Here is a 23,184-nt window from a genome sequence, read left to right as displayed (position 1 = left end):
CTTTGCATACCTTTGCCAGACACTACAGACTGGATGTTCAGGCACCGGGTGAAGGAAGCTTTGTAGAAGCAGTGCTTAGAGCGGGCCTCTCCAGATCCCATCCCAGGTAAGAAAGCTCTGGTACATCCCAGGAGTCTGGACTGATCCGGGTATGTACAAGGAAAGGAAAATTAGTTTCTTACCTGATAATTTTCATTCCTGTAGTACCACGGATCAATCCAGAGTCCTGCCCGGGGAACGCATGGAAGTAAGGGAGAGTCCGCTCAGTTATTGATTGATTTGTTTTCAGATCTGCAGAAATTGGATTGACCATGCTCAAGTGGTTTTACAGGTTCAGTTCCTAGGAAGGTTAAGTGAACCGGTTATTTCTTTTTCTTGTTGAAGGGTTATTGTACATAGTTATGGTGGTTTTTTGAGAGCCATTCTGCTTTGACATTGAGGAATACTGGCAGACTATAGGTGGCACCATCCTATTTAAGGTGGAGTTTTGTTTTGAAAACTTATCTGTCTCCATCTGCTGGAGGGGAGGTAAAACCCAGTAGTCTGGACTGATCCGTGGTACTACAGGAACAAACATTATCAGGTAAGAAACTAATTTTCCTTTTAATACTTTCTGTTGAGATCCAAGAGGAGCTTATGCATCATTTTGGGCAATAGACGACGGACGCCTTCCCTGCTATACCAGGCAATATAGGGAAGGACCGCAGGACAAAGCGCTTGCCTTTTGCATTTGGTAGGAGAGAGAAACCCACTCGTTTGGACTGGTCTGCAGGACTCAAGGAAAGGAAATTAGCATATAAAGACCTAGTTTCACCTTTATGCACTATGCCAGGGCTGGCTAATCTTCGAGAGCTACAAACAAGCCAGGTTTTCAGGATATACATCCTGAAAACCTGGTATGTTATGTATGAGATCTCTCTCATACATATCCCCAAGGAATATGTATGAGAGAGATCTGCATGCACTGCCACCATTGTATGCAAATCTATCATATGCATTTTCATTGTGGACATCCTGAAAACCTGGCCTTTTTATGACTTTTGAGGATTGGAGTTGGTCACCTCTACAGTAAGGGGTGTGGATTACTTGTAAAGATGCACACAAGGCGAGTAGCGGAGTATGTTTTCTGAGCATAGTTTACCATAATTCTTTGCTTTCTCAGGTTCTAATGCTCATAGATGCCAGCTTTGGATTTGAGATGGAAACATTTGAATTTCTGAACATCTGTCAGGTGCACGGCTTCCCCAAGATCATGGGTGTCCTCACTCATCTGGACACCTTTAGGAATAACAAACAGCTACGCAAAGTCAAAAAAAGACTGAAACACAGGTTTTGGACTGAGGTTTATCAGGTATGGTAAACAAAAATCCTTATCTGCACATTGTTTTGCCATAAAAGGAGCAATGTGAGGTCTCTTGGCATAAGAATTTGGGGTCTCCCTTTTCCACTTCTGTTTTCTTAACTTATTCTTTTATTCCTTTCTTTTCCCCATTTTCCTTTCTCATAATCTTTCTCTGTCTACAGTCTTTCTCCTCAAAAATATCTGATGCTTCTGTTCTTCCAGTCCCTCCTTTTCATCTTTCTTTCCATTCATACCTCTATTCTCCGGTCTTTCAATCCTTCCCCTACCCTCAGCCCTCGTACCTTCCTCTCTTTGCCTTTCTCACTGCTCCTTGCCAGGTACTTATGGCCTGGTACTTGCCAGGTTCCTATGGCCTGGATTGGCCACTGTTGGAAACAGGATGCTGGGCTTGATGGACCCTTGGCCTGACCCAGTATGGCATTTTCTTATGTTCTTAGGTTCCCATTCCTTTTTCTCCCTCCCCCATGATAGTGATGGGTAAGACTGGAGATGCCTTGTGCAGCGGAAGGCACCTAGTATAGATTTATTGTAAGAACGGGGAGGCACCAAGTGCAGAGGAAGGCATCCAGTGTAAGGGAAGTAGAGTGAGCAGGCTTGGATAGTAAAGATAAGAAGGAATTATCTTTGTCACAGTCTTTAGAGTGGGTTCTAGGAAAAGCCCTGACTGTTTTCCTGAAGGTAAGGTAACATGTTTGAAAGCATAGGGGCAGTAGTATCTTGTTCCATAATTTTGGGACACAACAGCTAAATGCCCAAAATCTAGTACAAATTAATCTGGCAGAAACCAAAGGAGGAGAAGATGGGGGGCTATTTGGGGGAATCGGCATTCTCTTCTTGGAATGTGTGAGAATAGAATCTGGAAGAAAGAGTTTGGGGCAAAGTTGTTCAGGCATTTGAAATGAAAGCAAAGAATTTTGAATTGAATCTTATTTTTCAACCTGGAGCCAGTGTAGTTTACTTAGGATTGGTCTTATGTGGTCAGTTACATTGGCTCCTACCAAAATTTTGGCAGCCTTACTTTGAAGGAGTTGGAGGTGTTGGAGTTCATAATGTGAAATACCATTGAATAGAGAATTAAAATAATCAGTGTGGCTGGAGATTAGCATGTGTATTATGGTAGCAAAGTTATGGTTATCCAAGAAGTTGGTGAATCTGGTGGAAGTGATTTTGAGATGTGGGTTTCCATTATAAGATTGTGGGTCAAAATGAACCTCAAGACTCTGTACTGGATCCTTAGGTTGTAATGTAGTTCCTGACAGAGAGGGTAGAGATAGTAAGGGCTGCTCTTGTCGGCTTAGCCAAAGTAGTTCAATATGGAGGGTTTAGGTTTGAGCCTATGATGGTTAAGCCATTGGACTAAGGCTGCAAGACCGCCATTGAGAATGACAATGGATGAGGTTTGGTCCAATCTATTTTGATAGAGTTGGATGTCCATCAGTAAAGAGCTCAGAGGAAAAAATTCACCTCCCACAAAACTGAGAACATTTATGTTACAAAAATGTTTGTGACCTTCATGTATTCTAGACACTGGTTGCACTCATTGGTCAGAGTGACCGATATTCACAACAGTGTGCATCCAATTATATAGTCATGGGTCACCCATAGCAATTTTTTCAGATTTTTATATCTTGCAGGTAAACCACTAATCTTAATAGAAGAGAGCCTCTTTCTTTATTATCTCTTCCAAGGTGGCGAAACACTGACAGTGTTTCAGATTTCCTGTCAGATTGTTAACGCTCCTGTCAGCATCCCCACATAGCGTTAACTGATAGGAGCATCAGTGTCCTGACAGGATTGTTAACAAACTGACAGGAAATCCGAAACACTGTCATAGGGCTGGGCTGACTTGGAAGAGATTATAAAGAAAGAGGCTCACTTCTATTAAGATTAGTGTTTTATCTGCAAGATATAAAAATCTGAAAAAATTTCTATGGGTGATCTATGACTATATAATTGGACACACACTGTTGTGAATGTCGTTCACTCTGACCAATGAGTGCAACCAGTGTTTTGGAATATATGAAGGTCACAAACATACTTTTATGACATAAATGTTCTCAATTTTGTTAGAGGTGAATTTTTTTTCTGTGTGGTATTTATATTCACCCAGTGGGTTCTCTTTGTTGGTATCAGTAAAGAGCTGGCATTCCAGACATGTGACTGAATAATGTGAATAGATCCATAACATAGCGCTAGGTGTTAAACAAGGTTCCTGGTAGCTGGGTCGGTAGGAATCTCAGAAACACATTCTGGCACATTGGAATTATTTATAACATACTACGGAACATTTTTTTCCCTTTTTGTAAGATTTTGTATCACATATTTAGAGAGATTTAAACACACTTTTAAAAGTAATTTTTTTAACTTTAGGGTGCCAAACTCTTCTATCTGTCTGGCATGGTTTATGCAGAGTATCAAAAACAAGAAATTCACAATCTGGGCCGTTTTATTTCTGTGATGAAGTTCCGACCACTTGTTTGGCAGACGTCTCACCCCTATGTCCTGGCTGACAGGTAAGCAGGGGCAGAATCTGTGTTATGTTAACATGGAAATGCGACATAAATCTGGCTGGTTAGGTTTAAATTATCCAGCTATAGTGGCTGGAAAACTTTAATCAGGGATATTCCGTAGGGCATTTATCCCATTGAATATCAGGACACGTTGTTCAGCTAAATGTGGCTGGATAACTTATCTGCTCACAGAATATTTGGCCAGCTTTTTTTTAGTACTCTGATTTTATTTGTAGATAGTACTGCTGAAGGAGGATGTTTTGGAAATGCATATCACATGCATGTGCTGTGACTTGTACTCCTTTTCAGAATGGAAGATCTGACAAACCCAGAAGACACCCGATTAAATCCCAAGTGTGACAGGAAGGTGTCTCTGTATGGTTATTTACGAGGCGCACACCTGAAGAGCAAAAGTCAGATTCATATTCCAGGTAAAGGAAACGAATTGGGGGGTTTCAACGTTGGTCAACAAATTTTGACTTCCACAGGAACATGGTTATTGCCTGGGTGGATAATATAATTCGGGAGCTGATACTCATTGGCACACGTGGAAAAATGAGTTGCTGATTTCCCCCCCCCCCCCCCCCCCCCCTCCAAATGAAGCCTTATAATTCTTCTCACTTTTTATAAAGCTCCGTGAGATGACTGGTATCAGGTAGGGCATAAAAATTAAAAATTGTTATCTCAATATTATCCTTGTGTGCGGGAAAGAGCCCTTGATAAGGAGCTCTAGGATGGGGTGGGTACAAGATGTTAGTGTGCTGATAGGGCTACATTAAGAATTTTTATTTTATTTTTATCTTTTTGTCCTGGCGGTTTCTTCCTGCACCTTTTAGGTTTCTAGCTCAATTGAAACTGGCTTTCACCAAACCAGGCACCTTTGTTCCTAACTATCCGGAGTTTCCCTCCTCCTCCTCCATTTTTATTTTGCCTCGCAACTTGGCCCATTCATTGAAGTGAAAGTCTTTGGCCAGTGACCGCAAGCGTCAGCTTCCTATGCAATGTGTAATTATGAGCTGGACTCTGCCCACTGAATGTCTCTGACTAATGTCTGGGGCCCCATGCCAACTTCTGCTCTCCAGGGGCTGTGAGTACTGCATCACTTCTTCCCAGGGAATCAAACCCAGGTCCTCTTCATGGCAGTACGCAACACTGGTGAGTTACCGAGCCAGCACCAGTTATATTGTTTCAAGAACGTCATGTATTGGTGATGAAAGTTGTTAGTGCAGTAAAACTGAAAAGTCTTCAGTTTGTTGCTTCCTTTTCATCCAGTCAGACCAGGCCAGACCAGTGAATTATGCACACCAACCTCCAGATGGAGACAGAGATCAACAGGCTCGCTGATGTCACTCCTTATGTGCTGACACCAGCCTGCCAGTATTCTCTGTCTCCAGCAAATGGTAGACAAGTATCCTGTGCTGTGGACTATGGTTTGGTAGGCCTGAAAAGGAAAGGAATGGAGGAGCTTCTGAGGAGAAAGATTTATTCTCCCTTCCTCAGTTTAGTAAGGTCCTAGGTCAGATTGTAAAGGAAGAATTATTAGGAAGAGAATAATTCTACTTATGATGAGAAAGCATTTGCTCCCTTTCTCATAAGCACCAAGTCCAGGGGGCTTTTTTGGTGTCTAATTTTCAGATTCTGCCTTAACCCATTTACTCTATCCTCCTTGGCCCATGATAGACAGACTTCTTCAAAAGATCATCTAGCATTCAGGGCTAGTAGTACTGGTTACTCCGGACTGGCCCCACTAGTTGTGGTATGCGGAAATCTGGCATCTGCTGTGCGAAAGCCCTCTAAGACTTTCACGAGGAACTGGCTCGATTTTGTCTTGCGGTTTGGCCTTTAGTAAAGAAGGGTTACTCTCTGGCTGTGGTGGCTACACTACTGAAAGCTAGAAAATTTTCCACTTTAGTTTTTGTGCGGGTCTGGAGAGTTTTTATTTTTTAAAGCTTGGTGCTTTGGGGCATCAGTGTGCCCCTGAAACCACACCTGTTCCATTAATTTTGGAATGTTTTCAGGAAGATCTTCTAAGGAGTTGGCTCTTGAGAGTTCAGGTAGTGGCTTGCTCTCTTGCTATAGAAGTTGTATTCGCAGTAGACCTCTATCTACTTATCCAGATGCCCATCATTTGGTTGAGGGGCGTTAAGCATATTAGATTTTCACTCCAGTTTCCCCTTGGGACCTGAACTTACTTTTATCATTCTTGGCAGGACCACAATTTGCTCTTCTTAAGGCTATTTCCTTAGTAACATCTTTCTAGTCACTATTTGTTCAGCTTGGAGGGTTTCTGAGTTGCAAACGCTTTCTGGTAGGGAGCCTTTTTTGATTACAGAGGAAAGAGTTCTGATTCGTATAGTTCCCTCCTTCTTTCCAAAGATCTTTTCAGATTTTTATTTGAATTAGTCTCAATGCCTTCTTTTAGCAGACAGACAGATTCTGAAGACTGCGTATTCCTTCACCCCCTTGGACATGAGGAGACATCTTTTAAGATATCTAAAGGTTACTAGTGTTTTCAGGCACACTGCTCATCTTTGTTCTGTATGGTGTAATGCGGAAAGGTGATGCGGCCTCTTGGGCTATTTTGGTGCACTGGATTAAGGAGGTAATCACAGCAGTTTATGTGAATTCTGGCACACCTTGTCTAAACAGGTATGAGCTCATTCCACAAGGGCTCAGACTGTTTCTTTGGTGGATTTACAATTTTTCTCCTTGGAGATTTGTAAAATGGTGATGCAATTGTCTTTGGATGTCAAAGATTGAGAGATTGTTTCCTTCATCTTAGCGGTGTTTGCGAGGGGCTGGGGCAGCATCCTGCCCTATGAGGGAGTAGCTTTTGGTAAATTCTACTAGCCTGATTGGATGAAGAAGAAGTTAAACTACTACTTACCTATAATTTCATTTCCTTTAATACAGTCAGACCAGGCCAGGGCCCTCCCTATGCTGGCGGTAACTTTAGGGTGTTCATACACTATGTGCCTTGCAGGGAAATTTACTTGCAGGCAGATAAGCAAAGTTCCCTGTACATACCCGGATCAGTCCAGACTCCTGGGTTTTGCCTCTCTTCCAGCAGATGGAGACAGAGAAGTTTTAAAAACAAACTCTGCCTTATATACTGAGGTGCCACCTATAGTCCGGCAGTATTTCTCTGTCTCCAGCAGATGGTGGAGGTGCAAAACTTAGTCTGTGCTGATTGCTTTGGATTTCCTAGGATTTAGCTAGAGTTAGGGTGATTTTGTCCTTTAAAATTTTTACTTTGATTGGGGGGAAAAAAAAATGTTTTATTTTGGGTTTTCTCTATTTGATTTTTTCGTTTGTTTTAAATTTGTTGCTACTCTCTGTTTGGCGTGTCTTCCCGGGGGGGGGGGGCGGGGGGAGGGATCCTCTGGGGGGCCGCGAAAATTGCAAAAAACAAAGCTGCCCGAGCTCCTGCGGGGATAGTTGCTTCGCGGCCGGATGAGGCTGATCTGTTCCCGCTCAGCGCAGGAACAGAGACCATTTTAGAATCTTTCAGGTCTGCGACTCGTGCAGCGATGGGGGAGGGGGTTATGCCGCCTTTTCTCTCTCCTCAGCAAAGGTTTCCCGGGGAAGCGAACCTTTGCAGCATAATTTGCCTGCAACGGAGGATAGCCCCGAGCGGGCTTCTGACTCCTCCTCCTCCTCTTCCTCTTTTTCATTGTAGTTTATTTTGTTACTCCATAAGGCTTTTAAAGCTAGGAAGTCAGGGAAGCAGCAGGCTGGAATCAAATTCTCCTTTCTGGGTCCCAAGTCCCATACAAGGAAGTGGCCCAAGCCTAAGGGGGGGGATCCGGGTCATCAAAACCTAAGCGCCCATTACGAACAGGGGCACCCCAGACCGATACAGATACTTCTGGGCAGGATTCTGACCCAGGGGACCCGAACCTTCAGGTCAAGCCCCCGCAGGGGGGTGGATGCGGACTCTGATCTACAGCAGCAGGTCACCACTCGGGGCTCACATATTGTGGAAGGCGATGACCCTAAGGTGGTCCGTCTCTTTAGGAAGGAGGAGTTGGGGCCACTTATTCCCGCTCTTGTTCGAGAGCTGGGCATTGAAGGACCGCCAGAGGAATCCAAGCTGGGGGCTATGGATCCAGTGTTGTTGGGTCTGAGAGGTCCTGCTACCTCTTTTCCTTTTCATTTCTCTGCGACAGACTTACTGTTCTGAGAATGGGATTAAAGGTGAGCGAGGCTTATGGATAAGCTATATCCTCTGTCGGAGGAAGCTTTGGACCTGCTGCGAGTGCCCAAGGTTGACGCAGCAGGGTCCGCAGTTACCAAGAAGACCACGATCCCTGTTACGGGAGCTACAGCACTCAAAGACCTGCAAGTCAGGAAGTTGAAGTTGCAGCTTAAGAGGATATTTGAAGTCTCGGCACTGGGAGTGCGGGTAGCTATGTGCAGCAATTTTTCCTTGCGAGCGGGCCTTCGCTGGGTGCAGCAGTTACAGGTCAACGCTGGTTTCTCTGATGAGGAAGCTTTACAAGCAGGCCGCCTGGAAGCTTCGATTGCTTACAGCACTGATGCACTTTACAATCTGTTGCGGACGTCGGCAAGGTCCATGGTATCGGCAGTCTCAGCCCATAGACTCCTGTGGTTAAGAAACTGGTCGGCGGATGTTTCCTACAAGGCTCAGCTGGGATCTTTGCCGTTCAAGGGCAAATTACTTTTTGGAAAGGACCTGGAAGATATGATCCAATCCCTGGGGGAGAATAAGGTACATCAGTTGCTGGAGGACAGGACCAAGTCGAGGGGCTCCTTTTCTTCTCGGGCTCGATTCAGAAGGAATTGGAGATTTCGTCCATCTAGAGCTCCCAGTTCTTCCTTTCGGCAGGCGTCAAGTAGGCAACAAACCTGGTCCCAGTCCTTTCGTAGCCGACTCTTCGGCAGAGCCAGTACTTCCCAGTCCACTCCTGGGGCCAAGTCTTCGCAGTGAAGGGGCGCCAGTCCATTCCTCAGTGCTAGTGGTAGGGGGCAGGTTGTCCCTGTTTTTACGAGGAATGGGCCAAATTGACTTCGGACCAATGGGTCCTCACCGTGACAAGACAAGGCTACGCTTTAGATTTTGCATGTTGCCTTTGAGACCGTTTCTAGTCTCTCCCTGTGGTTATGAAAACAAGCGGAGAGCGGTACAGGACACTTTACAGCACCTTCTGCAGCTCAGGGCCATCGTCCAAGTTCCTTTGGAGGAAAGAAGAAAAGGGCGTTATTCCATTTACTTCATAGTGCCCAAAAAGGAGGGGTCTTTTCAGCCCATTCTGGATCTGAAGTGGGTAAACCGATGCCTCAGAGTGCCACATTTTCGCATGGAGTCGCTCCGGTCAGTCATTGCCTCGGTGCGAAAAGGAGAGTTTCTGGCGTCCTTGGATCTCACGGAAGCATATCTTCACATTGGCATCCGAACAGACCACCAGAAATTTCTGTGGTTCTCAGTGCTGGGTCATCATTTTTAGTTTCGAGCTCTGCCCTTCAGTCATGCCACCACGCCCAGGACGTTCACCAAGGTTAATGGTTGTGGTGGCAGCCCATCTCCGGAGGGAGGGGCTCCTGGTGCATCCCTACTTGGACGACTGGCTGATTCGGGCAAAATCGGAATTGCTTGCCCAGGTGGCTATTCGCAAAGTGCTCCAGCTCCTGAGGTGCTGGGCTGTATGATCAACTTAGCCAAGAGTCGGCTGGTGCCCACCCAATCCTTGGAAATTCTGGGTGCTCTATTTGACACTCAACGGGGAGTCTTTCTTACCACAGAACGGATTTGCAAACTGCAAGGCCAAGTGCGAGACTTATTGGTCAAGCATCCTCCTAGAGTCCAGGATTATTTTCAGGTCCTCTGCTCGATGACTTCAACCCTAGAGCTGGTACCGTGCCTTTGCTCATATGTGGCCTTTATAGTCCGCGTTGCTTTCCCAGTGGAACCCGGACTCCGAGCTTTTTCACCTACCTCTTCCTCTTACAGGATGCTGAGTGGTCCAGTCTCGATTGGTGGCTGGTCTCGGACAGTTTATCCCGAGGAGTCCCCCTGGAAGTGCCTGAGTAGACAGTGGTCACCACGGATGCCAGCCTCTTCGGTTGGGGGGTGGTATGTCGGGGGAAATTGATACAGGGGTTATGGTCCTAGGAAGAATCTCGGTGGTCGATCAATCATCTGGAAACCAGAGCAGTGTGGTTAGTGTTGCAAGCGTTCCGTCCTCTCCTCCAAGGGAGGTCGGTCAGAATTCTGTCAGACAATGCGACCATGGTGGTGTATATCAATTGCCAAGGAGGAACCAGGAGTCAGCCAGTGGCGATGGAAGCTCGGCAGTTGATCAGCTGGGCGAAACAGCATTTAGTCAGCATAGCAGCGTCTCACATAGCTGGTGTGGGCAATGTGCAGGCAGACTTTCTCAGTCGGCACCGCCTCGATCCCAGAGAGTGGCAGTTGGCAGACGAGGCCTTTCAACTCATATGTGACATGTGGGGCATGCCCAGCATGGATCTCATGGCAACGTTTCAGAATGCCAAAGCCCTGCGCTTCTTCGGTTGCCGCAGAGAGACAGCAGAAGGGGTAGATGTCCTGGTTCTGCCCTGGCTGACCGACGTTCTGCTACACGTCTTCCCACCTTGGCCATTGATCGGCAAAGTGATCAGGCAGATAGAGATCCATCCAGCGGACGTAATCCTCGTAGCTCCAGAATGGCTGAGACGTCCATGGTTTGTTGACCTCCTCAATCTACCTGTGGCGGGACCTCTGCAGTTTCCAGGTCTTCTAGACCTTCTGCATCAAGGGCCCGTTTGGAAGAAGTCAATCGCTTTTGTCTAGCGGCATGGCTTTTGAAAGGCAACAGCTAAGTCGCAAAGGTTATTCTCCTGTCGAAGTGACTACCCTCCTGAGATCGTGTAAAACATCCACCAACCTTGTGTATGTTCGAGTGTGGAAGATTTTTGAATCTTGGTGTTTGGATCGTTAGGTTGTTCCTACCCGGGCGTCAGTGTCGGATATTCTGTATTTTCTTCAAGCTGATCTATCCAAGGGCTTATCGTGTAGTTCTCTGAGAGTACAGGTGGCTGCGCTTGGTTGTTTGCGTGGTTCCATTCAAGGTGCTTTTCAACAGACACTGTTCATTATATATGTTTAAAGAGCTTGCTGTCCTGTATCTTGTTAGTTCATTGTTGTTGTTTTGTATGTGCATTTATGTTCCTCTGCTGGTTGGTCTTTTGAATAGATAATTTGGGGGGGGGGGGGAAAGGATCATAGTTCGAGCTACTTGAACAATAGACTTTGGGGAAGGGAATTGGGGGATCAGTCTCTGTGGGATCAGATGATTGTTTTGTTTTATACTTGAAAACCTTTAATAAAAGAAAATTATTTAAAAAATATAGGGTTTATAGCATAAAAAAAAAGCACATAATCTCCTGTTTATCTTCCAGTATCTCTAGGTTTTTAATGGGAGCAAAGAAAATATTGTTTCTTAAACCTTTTTTCCTGTGGAGTTGTGTCTTGGGATATGTACATTTATTCATTTTCCCCCCCTTGAGTTCCATTTACACTCTCTAATTTCCAGCACCACTATTTTTACTTGATGTTTATCTCACTGTTCTTGTCTTTATATCTATGCATTTATTCTTTAATAAATTATAAAGAACAAATATGAACAGTGAGACATTTTTGGGCTATTGAAGAATTTCTCTTTGGCTGTCTTTGGACTGTTTCTGTTGTGGTCATCTCTTTAGTGATAATTGCAAATACAAATGTCAGTGAAGGGCTCCAGTTGTGCCAGGTGTGATAGACTTTCTTCTTGGTGTCTTTGATTGTGATGTTTTCCTGCATGTTTTAGTTTGGTTTCCTGAGACCATTTTTTTTTGTACTGCCTAGGTGTGGGGGATTTCACGGTTAGCGACATCAGCTTCCTCCTGGATCCCTGCCCACTTCCAGAGCAGCAGAAAAAGCGCTCCCTGACAGAAAAGGAGAAGCTGATTTATGCACCGCTGTCGGGTGTAGGAGGCGTGGTGTACGATAAGGATGCCGTCTACATTGACCTGAGTGCAAACCAGGCTCAGCAGGCACAAGCGGTAAGCACGACCTCTTGTATGTGGCACAAGTTTTCAGCTCCATTTTTTTCAGTGTGTCTCATGGAATACCAGGAAGTAAATCACTTCATTTAATGCTAAGTTTTTTAAGTTCTGGTTTTTTTTTTTTTTTTTCCCAATTTTAGTTTTAACAAGCCTGTGTTCTGAGCCACACTGAAGGCTTTTGAGGAATGAATATAGATGAAACTATGAGGATCTTTATTTTGCAAAGGAATTTTCAAGCCATCATTTTAGATAGCAGCCTAGTTCTGATCCTTGCATATTTCCTATATTCTGAAATCAAATCCCCTTCATACCTAGACAGCTTTCTAGCCATCATAACCTCTCAGGCTGCTACAGTATGCTTGTGGTGTGTAGTACAGACAGCTTCATAAAACATACCGCCAGGCCACTGGCCAAACAGGATACATTGACCTTCCCAACAGAGACCCTGTTTCTTGCCCTTTTCATTAGGGGATCCAGACTTGAAGGGGTGAAAGCACTTGTGTGTAGACTGGAAAAGCTGTACACGTGTAGAGGGTACTGAATAACTCAAAACGTGAGCACGCATTGCTGATCTGAATGCTTGTGTTAGTGCTTAGGCTGCTTTGGTGCATCCAGCAGGTATACTAGCAAGGTGGGAATGCATCTCTCCTTCCCACCACCTCAAAGTGTCAAATTTAAAATCCACCTAGAATGTTCTGCAGTGAATATGCATTCAAGACCATTCTTATTGGGCAACAGTATGCTTTGAATCTTTCCAGCTGCTTAGCTGGAATGCTATTCCTGAAATTATTTTTCTAAATTGAATTGAGTGAAATATGGCAGATTTGCTAGTAGAGAAATTATTCTCTATCCACAGAACTGGTTCAGCACAGGTGGCCTCACACTACCCTGCCAGAGGTAGTTGAATAGAATAAATCTCTCTCCAGGTCTTGTTGAGTACCTTCACGTTGTGACCTTATTGGTTTACATCCAGACCAAATCTCATCAAAGTGACCTCTATTACTCAGGTATGAATAGGAGGAAAAAGAAAATTTCATACTGGCTGAGGCGGCTGTAGGCGGACAGCTGTTGGTTTTTGACAGTCTGTCCCTTTTTAATTCGGCTGATCTTTTTTGGTTGGACAGCTCCGTGTTCCATTTTAGGAGAGTGTATGAGGTATTGTTAAAGTTTTTGTTTAAAAAAAACAAAACAAAGTGGAATTGAAGAGAGGTCTTCTGTAAGTTCTGGGATGGCTCTTTGCCTATGTGGTTCTGGCAGTTGGGGGATGGTTTTCTTTCTCTCCCGGGGTGTTTGCCTTGTCGGCAGGCTCCATCGCATTCAGTGGGCATTTTCCTGCTGTGAAGGTGATGGTGCAGAACACAGCCTGAGCCATGTCAGGCTGTGTTCTGCCTTCACATCAGGCAGTGAGTGGACATCCGGCTCAGTGACTGCGAAGGACAAGCAGGATGGTAGTCCTCACAGATGGGTGACATCATCAGATGGAGCCTGGTACGGAAAACTTTTGTCAAAGTTTCTAGAAGCTTTGACTGGCACACTGAGCATGCCCAGCATGCCACTATCCATGCGTCCATGCAAGGTCCCCCATTTACTAGGTCCCCCATGCAAGGTCTTTTCCATTGTGCAGTCGCCTCATGGTTTTGGAGCTCAGGCTAAGAGTATTTTTCTTGTTTCTTGCTTGTTCTCCGTCAGAACACCGGGTCCCCCTTCTGAGAATGGTGTCCTTCTCAGTGCAGTAAGTTTAAATTTTATACCTCCTTTGCGGTCGATTCCCGGTGCACCTCTCCTCGGTGGCTGCCGGCCATTGACTGCATGCCGGCTATTTTTCTTCATGGTATCATCCGGTTTTCGCTGGTGCCCCCAGTGCCCACGGACCATGTCCATCACGGACCCACATGAGATCTGTATCCTCTGCCTGGAGGCATCACACGACGTCTGAGGGTGTCGGTTGTCTGATCAGATGTTCCCCTCTCCAAGGGCCGTCACGCGCAGCTTGATAAAATAGAGAAACCTTTTTGGCTCCGCTTTATCCATGCCTGGGTTGGAATCATTGACGACCTGGAGTTGAGGGGAACCGCTAGATACGCTTTCTCTCTCTACATCCCTGGTGGCATCGTCTAAGGACTCGGGAGGGTGACCGCTCTTCCATGGTTTCTCCACTTTCAAGGACATCTGGATCTTCAGCTTTCTCGGCGCCATGGAAAGACCGGACCGAGCATCATGGGAGATCTCGGAAACACAGACACCGGTCGCCATCTGTGCATGGCACCGGTCCCGGTGTGGCATCGACCCCATGGTGAGGAAGCCCCACTCTCCAACAGACCTGGGAGTCCCAGGCGTTCCCCCACTGATACTGGTGTTGAGGATCATGCCTTCTCGGAGCTCCGAGGAAGTGCCGGGGACGCCTTGTCCCCCTCCATCAGTCCTGTCCTCACAGGACTTCCAGAAGGAGTTGGACTGCAGGCTGCAGTGTGCAGTACTGCGAGCCCTACAGAGCATTGAATCACCCCTGCCACCGGCCCCCATACTGGTGCCGGAGCCCGCACCATCCATTCTTTGCCCCTGCTCAAGTATCTGGATGTCCTGCTTGGAGCACACCCGAGGGCCTCTTGGTTCCCCAGCGGCCACTAATGCCCCCCTCGGGTGCGATTCCCATCATTGAGCCCTCCAAGGAGGAAGATGTGCACCGACTGTCGGCGCCGTCCGGTGCAGTGGTCCCGAGGCCTTCGCTTCCCAAGCCCTGGCCCGGACCATCTGGCCTCCCAGACCCTCAGTGCCCCCGGTTCTACTGGAGCAGTAGGCCCCCTCTGTGCCTTCGGTTCCCTCGAGGCCCTCGATGGCCAGGTCCGGGGATTTGCACAGACCTTACCCGTGTAGGCCCCACGGAGACCTCAGTGGGAAAGAGGTGCCTTGTGATCCGTGGGGAGATGACTCGTCAGAGACTTCCTCCAAGATTTCTGATGATCCTCTCTCGAACCCTTCACCCCTGAGGAAAGGCATCAGTCTCCCCCAGAGGATCTCTCCTTCGCGGATCTCCACAGAGAAGGATGTGTGGCATAAGATGTTAGAGGTCCTCTAATTTGTCCATGCCCCATAGGAGATAGTGGTTGTCCCATGCACGACATTTTTAAAGATCTCCTCCTTCAGATATGGGAACACCCGATATCCTTTGCCCCGATAAATAGGAAGGCAGATGCCACCTATTTGGTACAACTGGCCTTGGGCTTCGAGAGACGCCACCTCCCCCACCAGTCTGAGGTAGTGGAGTCCGCTCTCAAATGGGTCAGATGCTCCTGCACCCATGCCTTGGTCCCGCCAGGGCGAGCACATAGAGAGCTCGATACCTTGGGCAGAAGGTTTTTCAGGGCTCCATGCTCATCGCCCGGATAGCGTCCTACCAACTGTACATGACTCAGTACAATTGGAACCTATGGAAGCACATCCAAGAGATTGCAGTTAGTCTCCCGCAGGAGTCTTTGTCCGTTATTACACAACGAGGTTTTGAAGCGGGAAAGCATGAGGTGAGATCCACCTACGATGTCTTTGAGACCGCTGACAGGGTGGCTGCTGTGGGTATAGTTGCCCGTAGGATGGCCTGACTCCGTGCTTCCGACCTAAGATCCGAGGTCCAAGAGAAATTAGCTGTCCTCCCTGTACAGGAGAGAATCTTTTTGGGGACAAGATCAGGGATGCGGTAGCTCAATTGAAGGATCACCATGAAATCTTTCGACAGCTATCTCAGTGCTTCGGACCCGCCATCCTCCACACGGAAACCTACCCGACCCAGCTCTAGGAGGTCTCTCTATAGGCAGCAGAAATATTATCCTCCTGCCTCTCGGTCTCGCACGCCCCACACTGCTTCCAAGGGCAGGGGCCGCTCCTGCCAATAGAGGACTCCTAGGCCCCAGCTGGCCCACCAGCAGGCTCCGGCGATGGGATTTTGACTGGAGGCGAGGGATCATAAATCAGCTGTTGTACCCCTGCCAACCGATTTCCTCCCCCCCCCCCCCCCAGTGGAGGACAGACTTCTCTGCTTTGCCCATTGTTGGTCAGTCATTACCTTGGACCGATGGATCCTCACTATTGTTTGTCAGGGGTATCGACTGAACTTTAGAGAAATCCTGGAGGACTCTTCTGTATGTCCATCGTGGGAGTCATTTGCCCAACAGGACATAATTCTCGCAGAGCTCTCCGTCCTCCTACAGGTGGGAGCAGTAGAACCCATCACCTCCAGGTCCGAGGGTTCTATTCGAGGTATTTCGTGATATGCAAGAGAACTGGGTGCTTGCATCTCATTCTTGATCTCAGGGCATTGAGAAAATTCCTCAGAAGGCAAAAGTTCAAAAATGGTTTCTCTGGGTACTCTGATCCCCCTGCTCAAAAAGGGGGACTGGCTCTGCTCCTTTGACCTCAAGGATGGCTATGCCCACATTGCCATCTTTCCCAGAGACAGGAAATACCTGCACTTTGTGGTGGGGAAGGCTCACAACCAGTACAGAGTGCTGCCATTTGGTTTGGCCTCAGCCCCTTGCGTCTTCACCAAATGCCTGGTAGTGGTGGCAGCGCACCTCAGAGGGCAGGCAGTGCACGTCTTCCCTTACCTAGACGACTGGCTGGTCAAAAGCAACCCCCGAGCAGGAGCGCTGGACACTTTTGGCCCTGACCATGTGGGCACTGCAGTCGCTGGGATTTGTTATCAACTACCTGAAGTCCCCCCTCTGCTCGTCTCTCCAGCTGGACTTCATAGGAGCCAGACTGGGCATGCCCAGGCGAAAGCATTCTTGCCCTGCGATTGGACTCTTGCCCTATCCTCGCACAACAGTCGGTACGTGAGTGCCCGCCTACTGCTTCACTTGCTTGGCCACATGGCAGCCTCTGTTCATGTTACCCCGCTAGCCCATCTCTGCATGCTCAGAGCATAGTGGACGTTGTGCTCTCAATGGCAACAGGCAACCCAGGACTTCAAGGCCTGTGTCTCTGTCACGCAACCTCTGAGGACCTCTCTATCCTTGTGGGAGAGTTTCTTCAGTCTAGAGCGGGGTGTTTACTTCCAGGTTCCCTCGCCTCAAATAGTGCTTACCACCGATGCCTTTCCCCAGGGCTGGGGAGCCCATGTGGACAGCCTCCACACGCAGGGTCATTGACTGCTCAAGAAGCTCTGTATCAGATAAACTTCTTGGAGCTTCAGGTAATGCATTATGTGCTTTGGGTGTTCTGCGACTGCTTGTCCCACAAGACGTGTTCTCAAGCTGCAGGGACAAATTTGCCACTTATTTGGTTGCCGATGCCCAGAGTCTGGGATTATTTGCAGATTCTGGGTTCAATGGCTTCAACCCTGGAGTTAGTGCTGTGGGTCTTTGCGCATATGAGATCCTTGCAGAGGGCACTGTTGTTTCGGTGGAACTTGCTCTTGGAGGAATTCCATCTTCCCTTACCGCTTGAGGGATTTGCATGGGACAGCCTGTCTTGTTGGCTGCTGACTTCCAATCTGGTTCATGGTATCGACCTGGAGGTGCCGGATTGGGTAATTCTTACTGCCGATGCCTACATGTCCGGTTGGGGAGTGATTTGTCAGCAGCAGTCTACTGAGGGCAGCTGGTCTGTAATGGAAGCTTCCTGGTCTAACAACCATTTAGAGACCAGGGTGGTGCGTTTAGCATTTAGAGAGGACCAACCTGCTGTTGGTGTGAGGTTGGTCGGTAAGGGTCCTGTTGGACAGTGCGACAGTAGCCGATATCAATCGGCAGGGAGGAACCAAGAGTTGAGCAGTTGCTCAGGAGCTGCTCTTGGACAGAGCAAAACCTGGAGCAGATAGCAGCGTCGCACATCGCAGGAGTAGAGAATGTCCAAGCGGATTTTCTAAGTTGCAGGTTATTAGATCCGGGGGAGTGGGAGCTGTCCGAGACAGCGATGCAGCTGATCTGTGAGAGGTGGGGCTGCCCCCATGTGGATCTAATGGCGACTCATCTCAGTGCAAAGGCGGCTTGGTTTTTCAGTCGGAAAAGAGAGCACGGGACAGAGGGAATAGACATTCTGGTACTGTCTTGGCCTCAGGAAGTTCTGCTTTATATTTTTCCTCCCTGGCCTCTAGTAGGCAAGGTGTTGCATTGGATAGAGAGACATCCAGGTGAAGTGGTGTTTGTGGCCCCATAGTGGCCATGTCGGCCATGATTTGCAGAGCTGGTTAACTTAGCCATGGACTGTCCATTGCGCCTGCCGGTTAAGAGAGTTTGTCCATTAAGGAATCTTAATCTCGTTCTTGGAGGTTTGTAGGAGACACCTTTTGAACCTCTTCGGAGGAAAACACTTAAAGATTTGACCCTTAAGGTTGCTTTTGTGGTGGTCATTTGTTCAGCTAGGAGAATCTCTGAGTTGCAGACTTTGTCTTGCTGTGATCCATTTCTGCAGATTTTGGACTTGGGGTGTGTCCTTGCAGACAGTATCCTTGTTTTTACCGAAGGTAGTATCGGCGTTTCTTGTGAATCAGTCAGTGGAACTTCTGGCTTTTCCAAAGATAGACTCTTCCGCAACTCATGCGAGGGACCTGAAGGCTTTGGATATCTCAAGGTAACGAATGATTTCAGGAGGTCAGATCATCTCATTGTCTTGTGGAGTGCTTCCAAGAAAGGTTCTCAGGCTTCCAAATCTGCTATTGTGAGGTGTCTCAAGGAGGTCATTGGATCCATGTACCCAACAAAGGGATGTTCGGTTCCAGAGTGTTTTAAGAGCTCATTCTACACAATTTCAGGCGGTCTCATGGGCAGAGGCTCAGATGGTTTCACTGCAGGAGATTTGCAGGCAGCAACTTGGAAATCGCTGCACGCTTTCGCAAGGCACTATCGTTTAGATGCAGGGGATCCAGAGTCCCGGTCGTTTGGTGAGAGTGTTTTGCGAGTGAGACTCTCCAGGTCCCACCCTAAGTAGGGAGCTTTGGTACATCCCAGGAGTCTGGACTGATCTAGTACATACAGGGAAAGGAAAATTGGTTCTTACCTGCTAATTTTTGTTCCTGTAGTATCACAGATAAGTCCAGAACCCGCCCGATCTGTGGAGGTGGAAAGTTGTCCGCTCTGCTGAGTTCTATTGGTAGGGAATGCAGATTTTCATGGTTTGGAATACAGACTTTGTTGGAAAAGTTTTTGTAAATTTGTTGAATTTGCTTGTGTTTTTACAATCTTTTGTGCTTGGGTACAGGTCAATACTGAGGAACTGCAGGTGGCACAAGTGATTATGTAGCAGCATCAGTGAAACTATATCTGTCTCCATCTGCTGGCAGGGATGCAAAACCCAGAAGTCTGGTCCGATCTGTGGTACTACAGGTATGAACCAGTTTTCCAAAGTTATGCTGACAACACTGCCAATGTGTCTCAGCCTTGCTCTTGAAGGACCCCCTTGATTATAGCTGTACCTGTTCAGTACTTGGCCTTTCTTCTAAGACTGGCAGAGAAGGCAGTAATTGGTGATGGATGTTATGTTTTTTTTTTTTTAATCATGTGGACTGAGACTGAGCCCACAAACAGTTTTTAGATAGTAATTGTCTTCTGAATCTAATAATTTAGTTTATCATGTGCCTGAGATTTTCGCTTTTTTGAATGTGATATCTGTAGAATTTTTACCGATTCCACTTTGTACTCCCTCCTGTTTTTGTGTATTTTGAATTTAACCACCTGCAAGAGTATAAAAAGTATTTAGAAATAACTAACATTTTATTTTATGGGTTCTATTTTCAGAGGGCAACAAAGCCATCATATGAGCTGGTACAGAGCCTTATTTCCACCCATACCACCATTGATTCCAAAATGTCTTCAAGCAAAGTGTCACTTTTCCTGGACTCCAAGCCGCTGGCATTACAGGATGTGGAAAACCAAGAGTACGCTTCAACAGGTTTTTTTTTTGCTCTTTGCATTTTCTGCTTCTGATTTGAATGGGTAAGAGTACAGCAAAAGACCTGCCATCCTGGGTCAGCATCTTTTCTCAGATAATGACCATTTGGAGTCTCTTGGAATTATCTGGAAGATTCAAATGGGGAGATAATTTTGAGGTGTTCGCTCCTAGCAGTAAAAGGTAGTGATCCTCAAGTTTATTTGGTTAATACAGTGCTGAGAAAATGTTTCTGAACCTCAGGTTTAATAATTAGAATTACTGTGCTATCCTTAATTGAAAGCAACCTTATTTTATACCCTTTTTATGCATAAGATTAAACAATTCCTTGTTTCTTGAGACACTAATGTGCAAAGTAAGAACAACATGATTAAGTGAACACCTAGTTTTCTTAGCAGTTATTTGGCTAATTAAAATCAGGTGCTTAAGTAATTGGGTACCAATTAAACCATCTTGCAGAGTAAATTTGCATGACTAAGTTTGGGCATTCTGTCCTACATAAAGGCCCAAAACATTTTGAGTTTGGTCTTCATCACAAAAGTTAGTAGGGACTTATTATACCACAATGAAAAGAAATTTCAGAGGGCCTATGAAACATAGTTGATGCTCATCAGTCCGAACAGGGTTGCAAGACCATTTCTAAATGTTTGGTGCTTCATCCATGCACTGTCAGATAGGTAGCCTACAAATGGAAAGAGCTGGAGACTAGAGTGACTCTACCCAGGAGTGGTCATCCTGCCAAGATCATCCCAAGAGCAAACTGGAAAATCATCCATGAAGACACATAGAATTATAGACTAACATCTAAAGATCTGCAGGCTTCTCTTGCTGAAGCTGATGTGAGGGTTCATGTGTCAGATATTCTGGAAAAACCTGAATGAGAATGATGTTCATTGGAGGATAGCTAGGAAGAAATCAGTGCTCCCTAAAAAGAACATTGCTGCCTTCCTTAAGGTAGCCATAGAGCATCTGCATGACCTGCAAGTCTTCTGGAATAACGTTCTGCGCAGAGATAAACTTTTTGGTCACAAGAACAAATGTCTTCCAAAGTAAGACCCTCATGTCAGCTGTCCAGCATGGCAGTGGAAATATCATGGTCTGGGGCTGTTTTGCTACATCAGGGCCTGGATGATTTGCTGTCATTCATGGAAAATGAATTCTGCTTTTATATCAGAAACTTTTAGGGGATAATGTCAGGCCATCTGTCTGTGAGCTGAAGCTGAGCCGCATGCAGCAAGACGGTGATCCAAAACATTCAAGTAAATCTACTGTAGAATGGTTCAAGAATAAGATATTTTATATTTTGAATTGGCCAAGTCAAAGTCCTGACCTAAACCATATATAAATATGGCAAGATATGAAGTGAGCTGTTCATGCAAGGAGGCCCTAAAATGTCACAGAGATGAAACAGTTTTGTATGAAAGAATGGGCCAAATTCTTCAAGGGCATGGTGAGAGACTATCAACAGTTACTGGAAACATTTAGTTGATGTTTCTGCTACCAATTACTTATTGAAAGGTTCACACGCTTTTTCACACAAGGATATCTTTTGTTGAATAAATATTCAAAATATTCCTTTTGTCTCAGCTATTCAAAGGGGTTCTCTCTTATCAGGGTGTAGATTAGGATCTTATGTTTTGAGCATAAATTGTGCTAAAATGTAGACTATCCTAGCAGGTTCACAAACTTTTTCTCAGCAATGTAATTGTTTAGTGTATCTGTTCTACAGAATCTTGTCCAAATTTTTTTCTTAGCGTCCAGTCAGATTAATCCAGAACAAGTGGGTTTTGCATTCCTACTAGCAGATGGAGACAGAGTAAACCAACGTCACAGTATATACACCCTTGCAATTATATCAGCCTGCCAGTATTCTCCTTCTCCAATAGATGGTGGACGTGCATCTCCCCATTGGGGTTTGCTTCATTTTAAAATAAAGGAGAGTTAAGGATAAAATTTGCCCTGCTCTCCTCCGGTGATACCAAATGGTCCCTCCCCCAGTTGAGAATTCCTGAGGTGATTTCCTTGGTCCCTCAAATGTGTGCCTTGGTTCGATAGCTGGTTTTGCCGGCAGGGCCTTAGCTGCTTGAGCAGCTGAAAGGCAGTGGGTGCAGGAGGCTGAGTGCGGCAGTGATGGCACATGCCCTCTCCCCTCGCAGCCGGAGACCATCTCTGTGCTCAGCCAGATATGGCTGAGCTCCGAAAAGTAAAAAAAAAAAATAAATAAAGGGGGCGGGGGGGAGATAGAGACTTAGTAGGAGGTTTTGTGTTGTACAGGATTTCCTCCTCGCCCGGTCTCCGTGCGCTGGTCCGACGTTCATACCGCTCTGTGGGAGGTCGAGGGATGTGGGCAGCCTGGCGGGTTGAGCAGCCTCCTTAGGCTAGACCCCGCTCAGAGGTTTTTCGCTGCGCTGCCCTCTACAGGATTGTCAGTCCGCCTTGTGCATTTCGCTGTGCACCCAGTTTTTGGATGCACAGTGAGGCCTTGTAGTCTGTGCACCTATGTTAAATGACGTGTAGTGGCCGTGTGCTTACCTGTACGCTTAAGTTTTTCGTGTGGTCAATTTTTGGCTGCCTAGGTAAGCGCCTAAGTGTGTGCCCCTAAGTGTTGGACGCATAATTTCTAGGAGCCTAGTTGAGCACCTATCTCAAAGAAAAAAAAAAAAGCACCAGCTAGACGCATGCCTCAGGCCGCCAGTTAGCGAGTTGTCTGCCATCATGGCGCTTGTGCCTAAGAATCTTATGCGTCTTTCTCTTTGCACTGCTTGTTATATATGGGCATCTCAGCCAGGACTGCCTGTTGATTTGTGCCAGCGTTGTTTGGAGGCTCAGGGTGAATTGTCTTCCTCTGATTTCACTAAGCCTGGTTCTTCCCAGCTGGATGTGGATCTAGGTAAAGACTATTCAGGTTGGCGCCTGATTTGTAACTCCCCTAACTGGTTTCTGAGCAGGGGAAGGTAGCTCAGTGAGTATACATCAGATCTCTCCTAATCTGTATGCTTCTACTTTTTCATGAGTAGAATTTTCCCAGGGGTTGCAGTCCTTTCTTCAGACAAAGTCCTCGGCCCTATCCCATGCTCCTAGAGCAGAGGTGCAGGGGAAAAACCTTGCCTGGATTTTTTGTTGGGTGCCGGAGTACTCCTGGAGCAGCAGTGGGTCCTCTGGATGGAGATCCAGATGGCATGGATGATGATGCCAATCCTGCCTCTCGAGGATGGTGAAAATCCCCTGGATTAGAACCATATGGGACCATGTTGCGGTTCTTTCGCTTCACAAGAGTGGGAACAGAGAAGAGGCTGGTAACTACAGACCAGTTAGCCTCACCTCGGTGGTGGGAAAAGTAATGGAGTTGCTGTTGAAAGAAAGAAT

At 46.6% G+C, this 23,184-nt stretch overlaps 1 protein-coding gene across 7 annotated transcripts in view; it reads left to right on the top strand.

Moving 5' to 3' along the window:
- Positions 1-23,184, top strand: part of BMS1 (BMS1 ribosome biogenesis factor) — a 158,391-nt gene that overhangs the window by 32,890 nt on the left and 102,317 nt on the right. For all 7 annotated transcript variants that reach the window (XM_029609482.1, XM_029609483.1, XM_029609480.1 and 4 more), the window contains 5 exons: positions 1,163-1,351; positions 3,734-3,876; positions 4,183-4,304; positions 11,741-11,937; positions 19,668-19,807. In XM_029609482.1, coding sequence (XP_029465342.1) covers positions 1,163-1,351; positions 3,734-3,876; positions 4,183-4,304; positions 11,741-11,937; positions 19,668-19,807 — 791 coding nt within the window. The remainder of the gene's footprint in view (positions 1-1,162; positions 1,352-3,733; positions 3,877-4,182; positions 4,305-11,740; positions 11,938-19,667; positions 19,808-23,184) is intronic.

The sequence above is a fragment of the Rhinatrema bivittatum genome, chromosome 7 (genome assembly GCF_901001135.1).
Source record: "Rhinatrema bivittatum chromosome 7, aRhiBiv1.1, whole genome shotgun sequence".
NCBI lineage: Eukaryota > Metazoa > Chordata > Amphibia > Gymnophiona > Rhinatrematidae > Rhinatrema > Rhinatrema bivittatum.
Note: the sequence above shows the minus strand (reverse complement) of the source record. Positions and strands in the feature narration are given on the sequence as shown.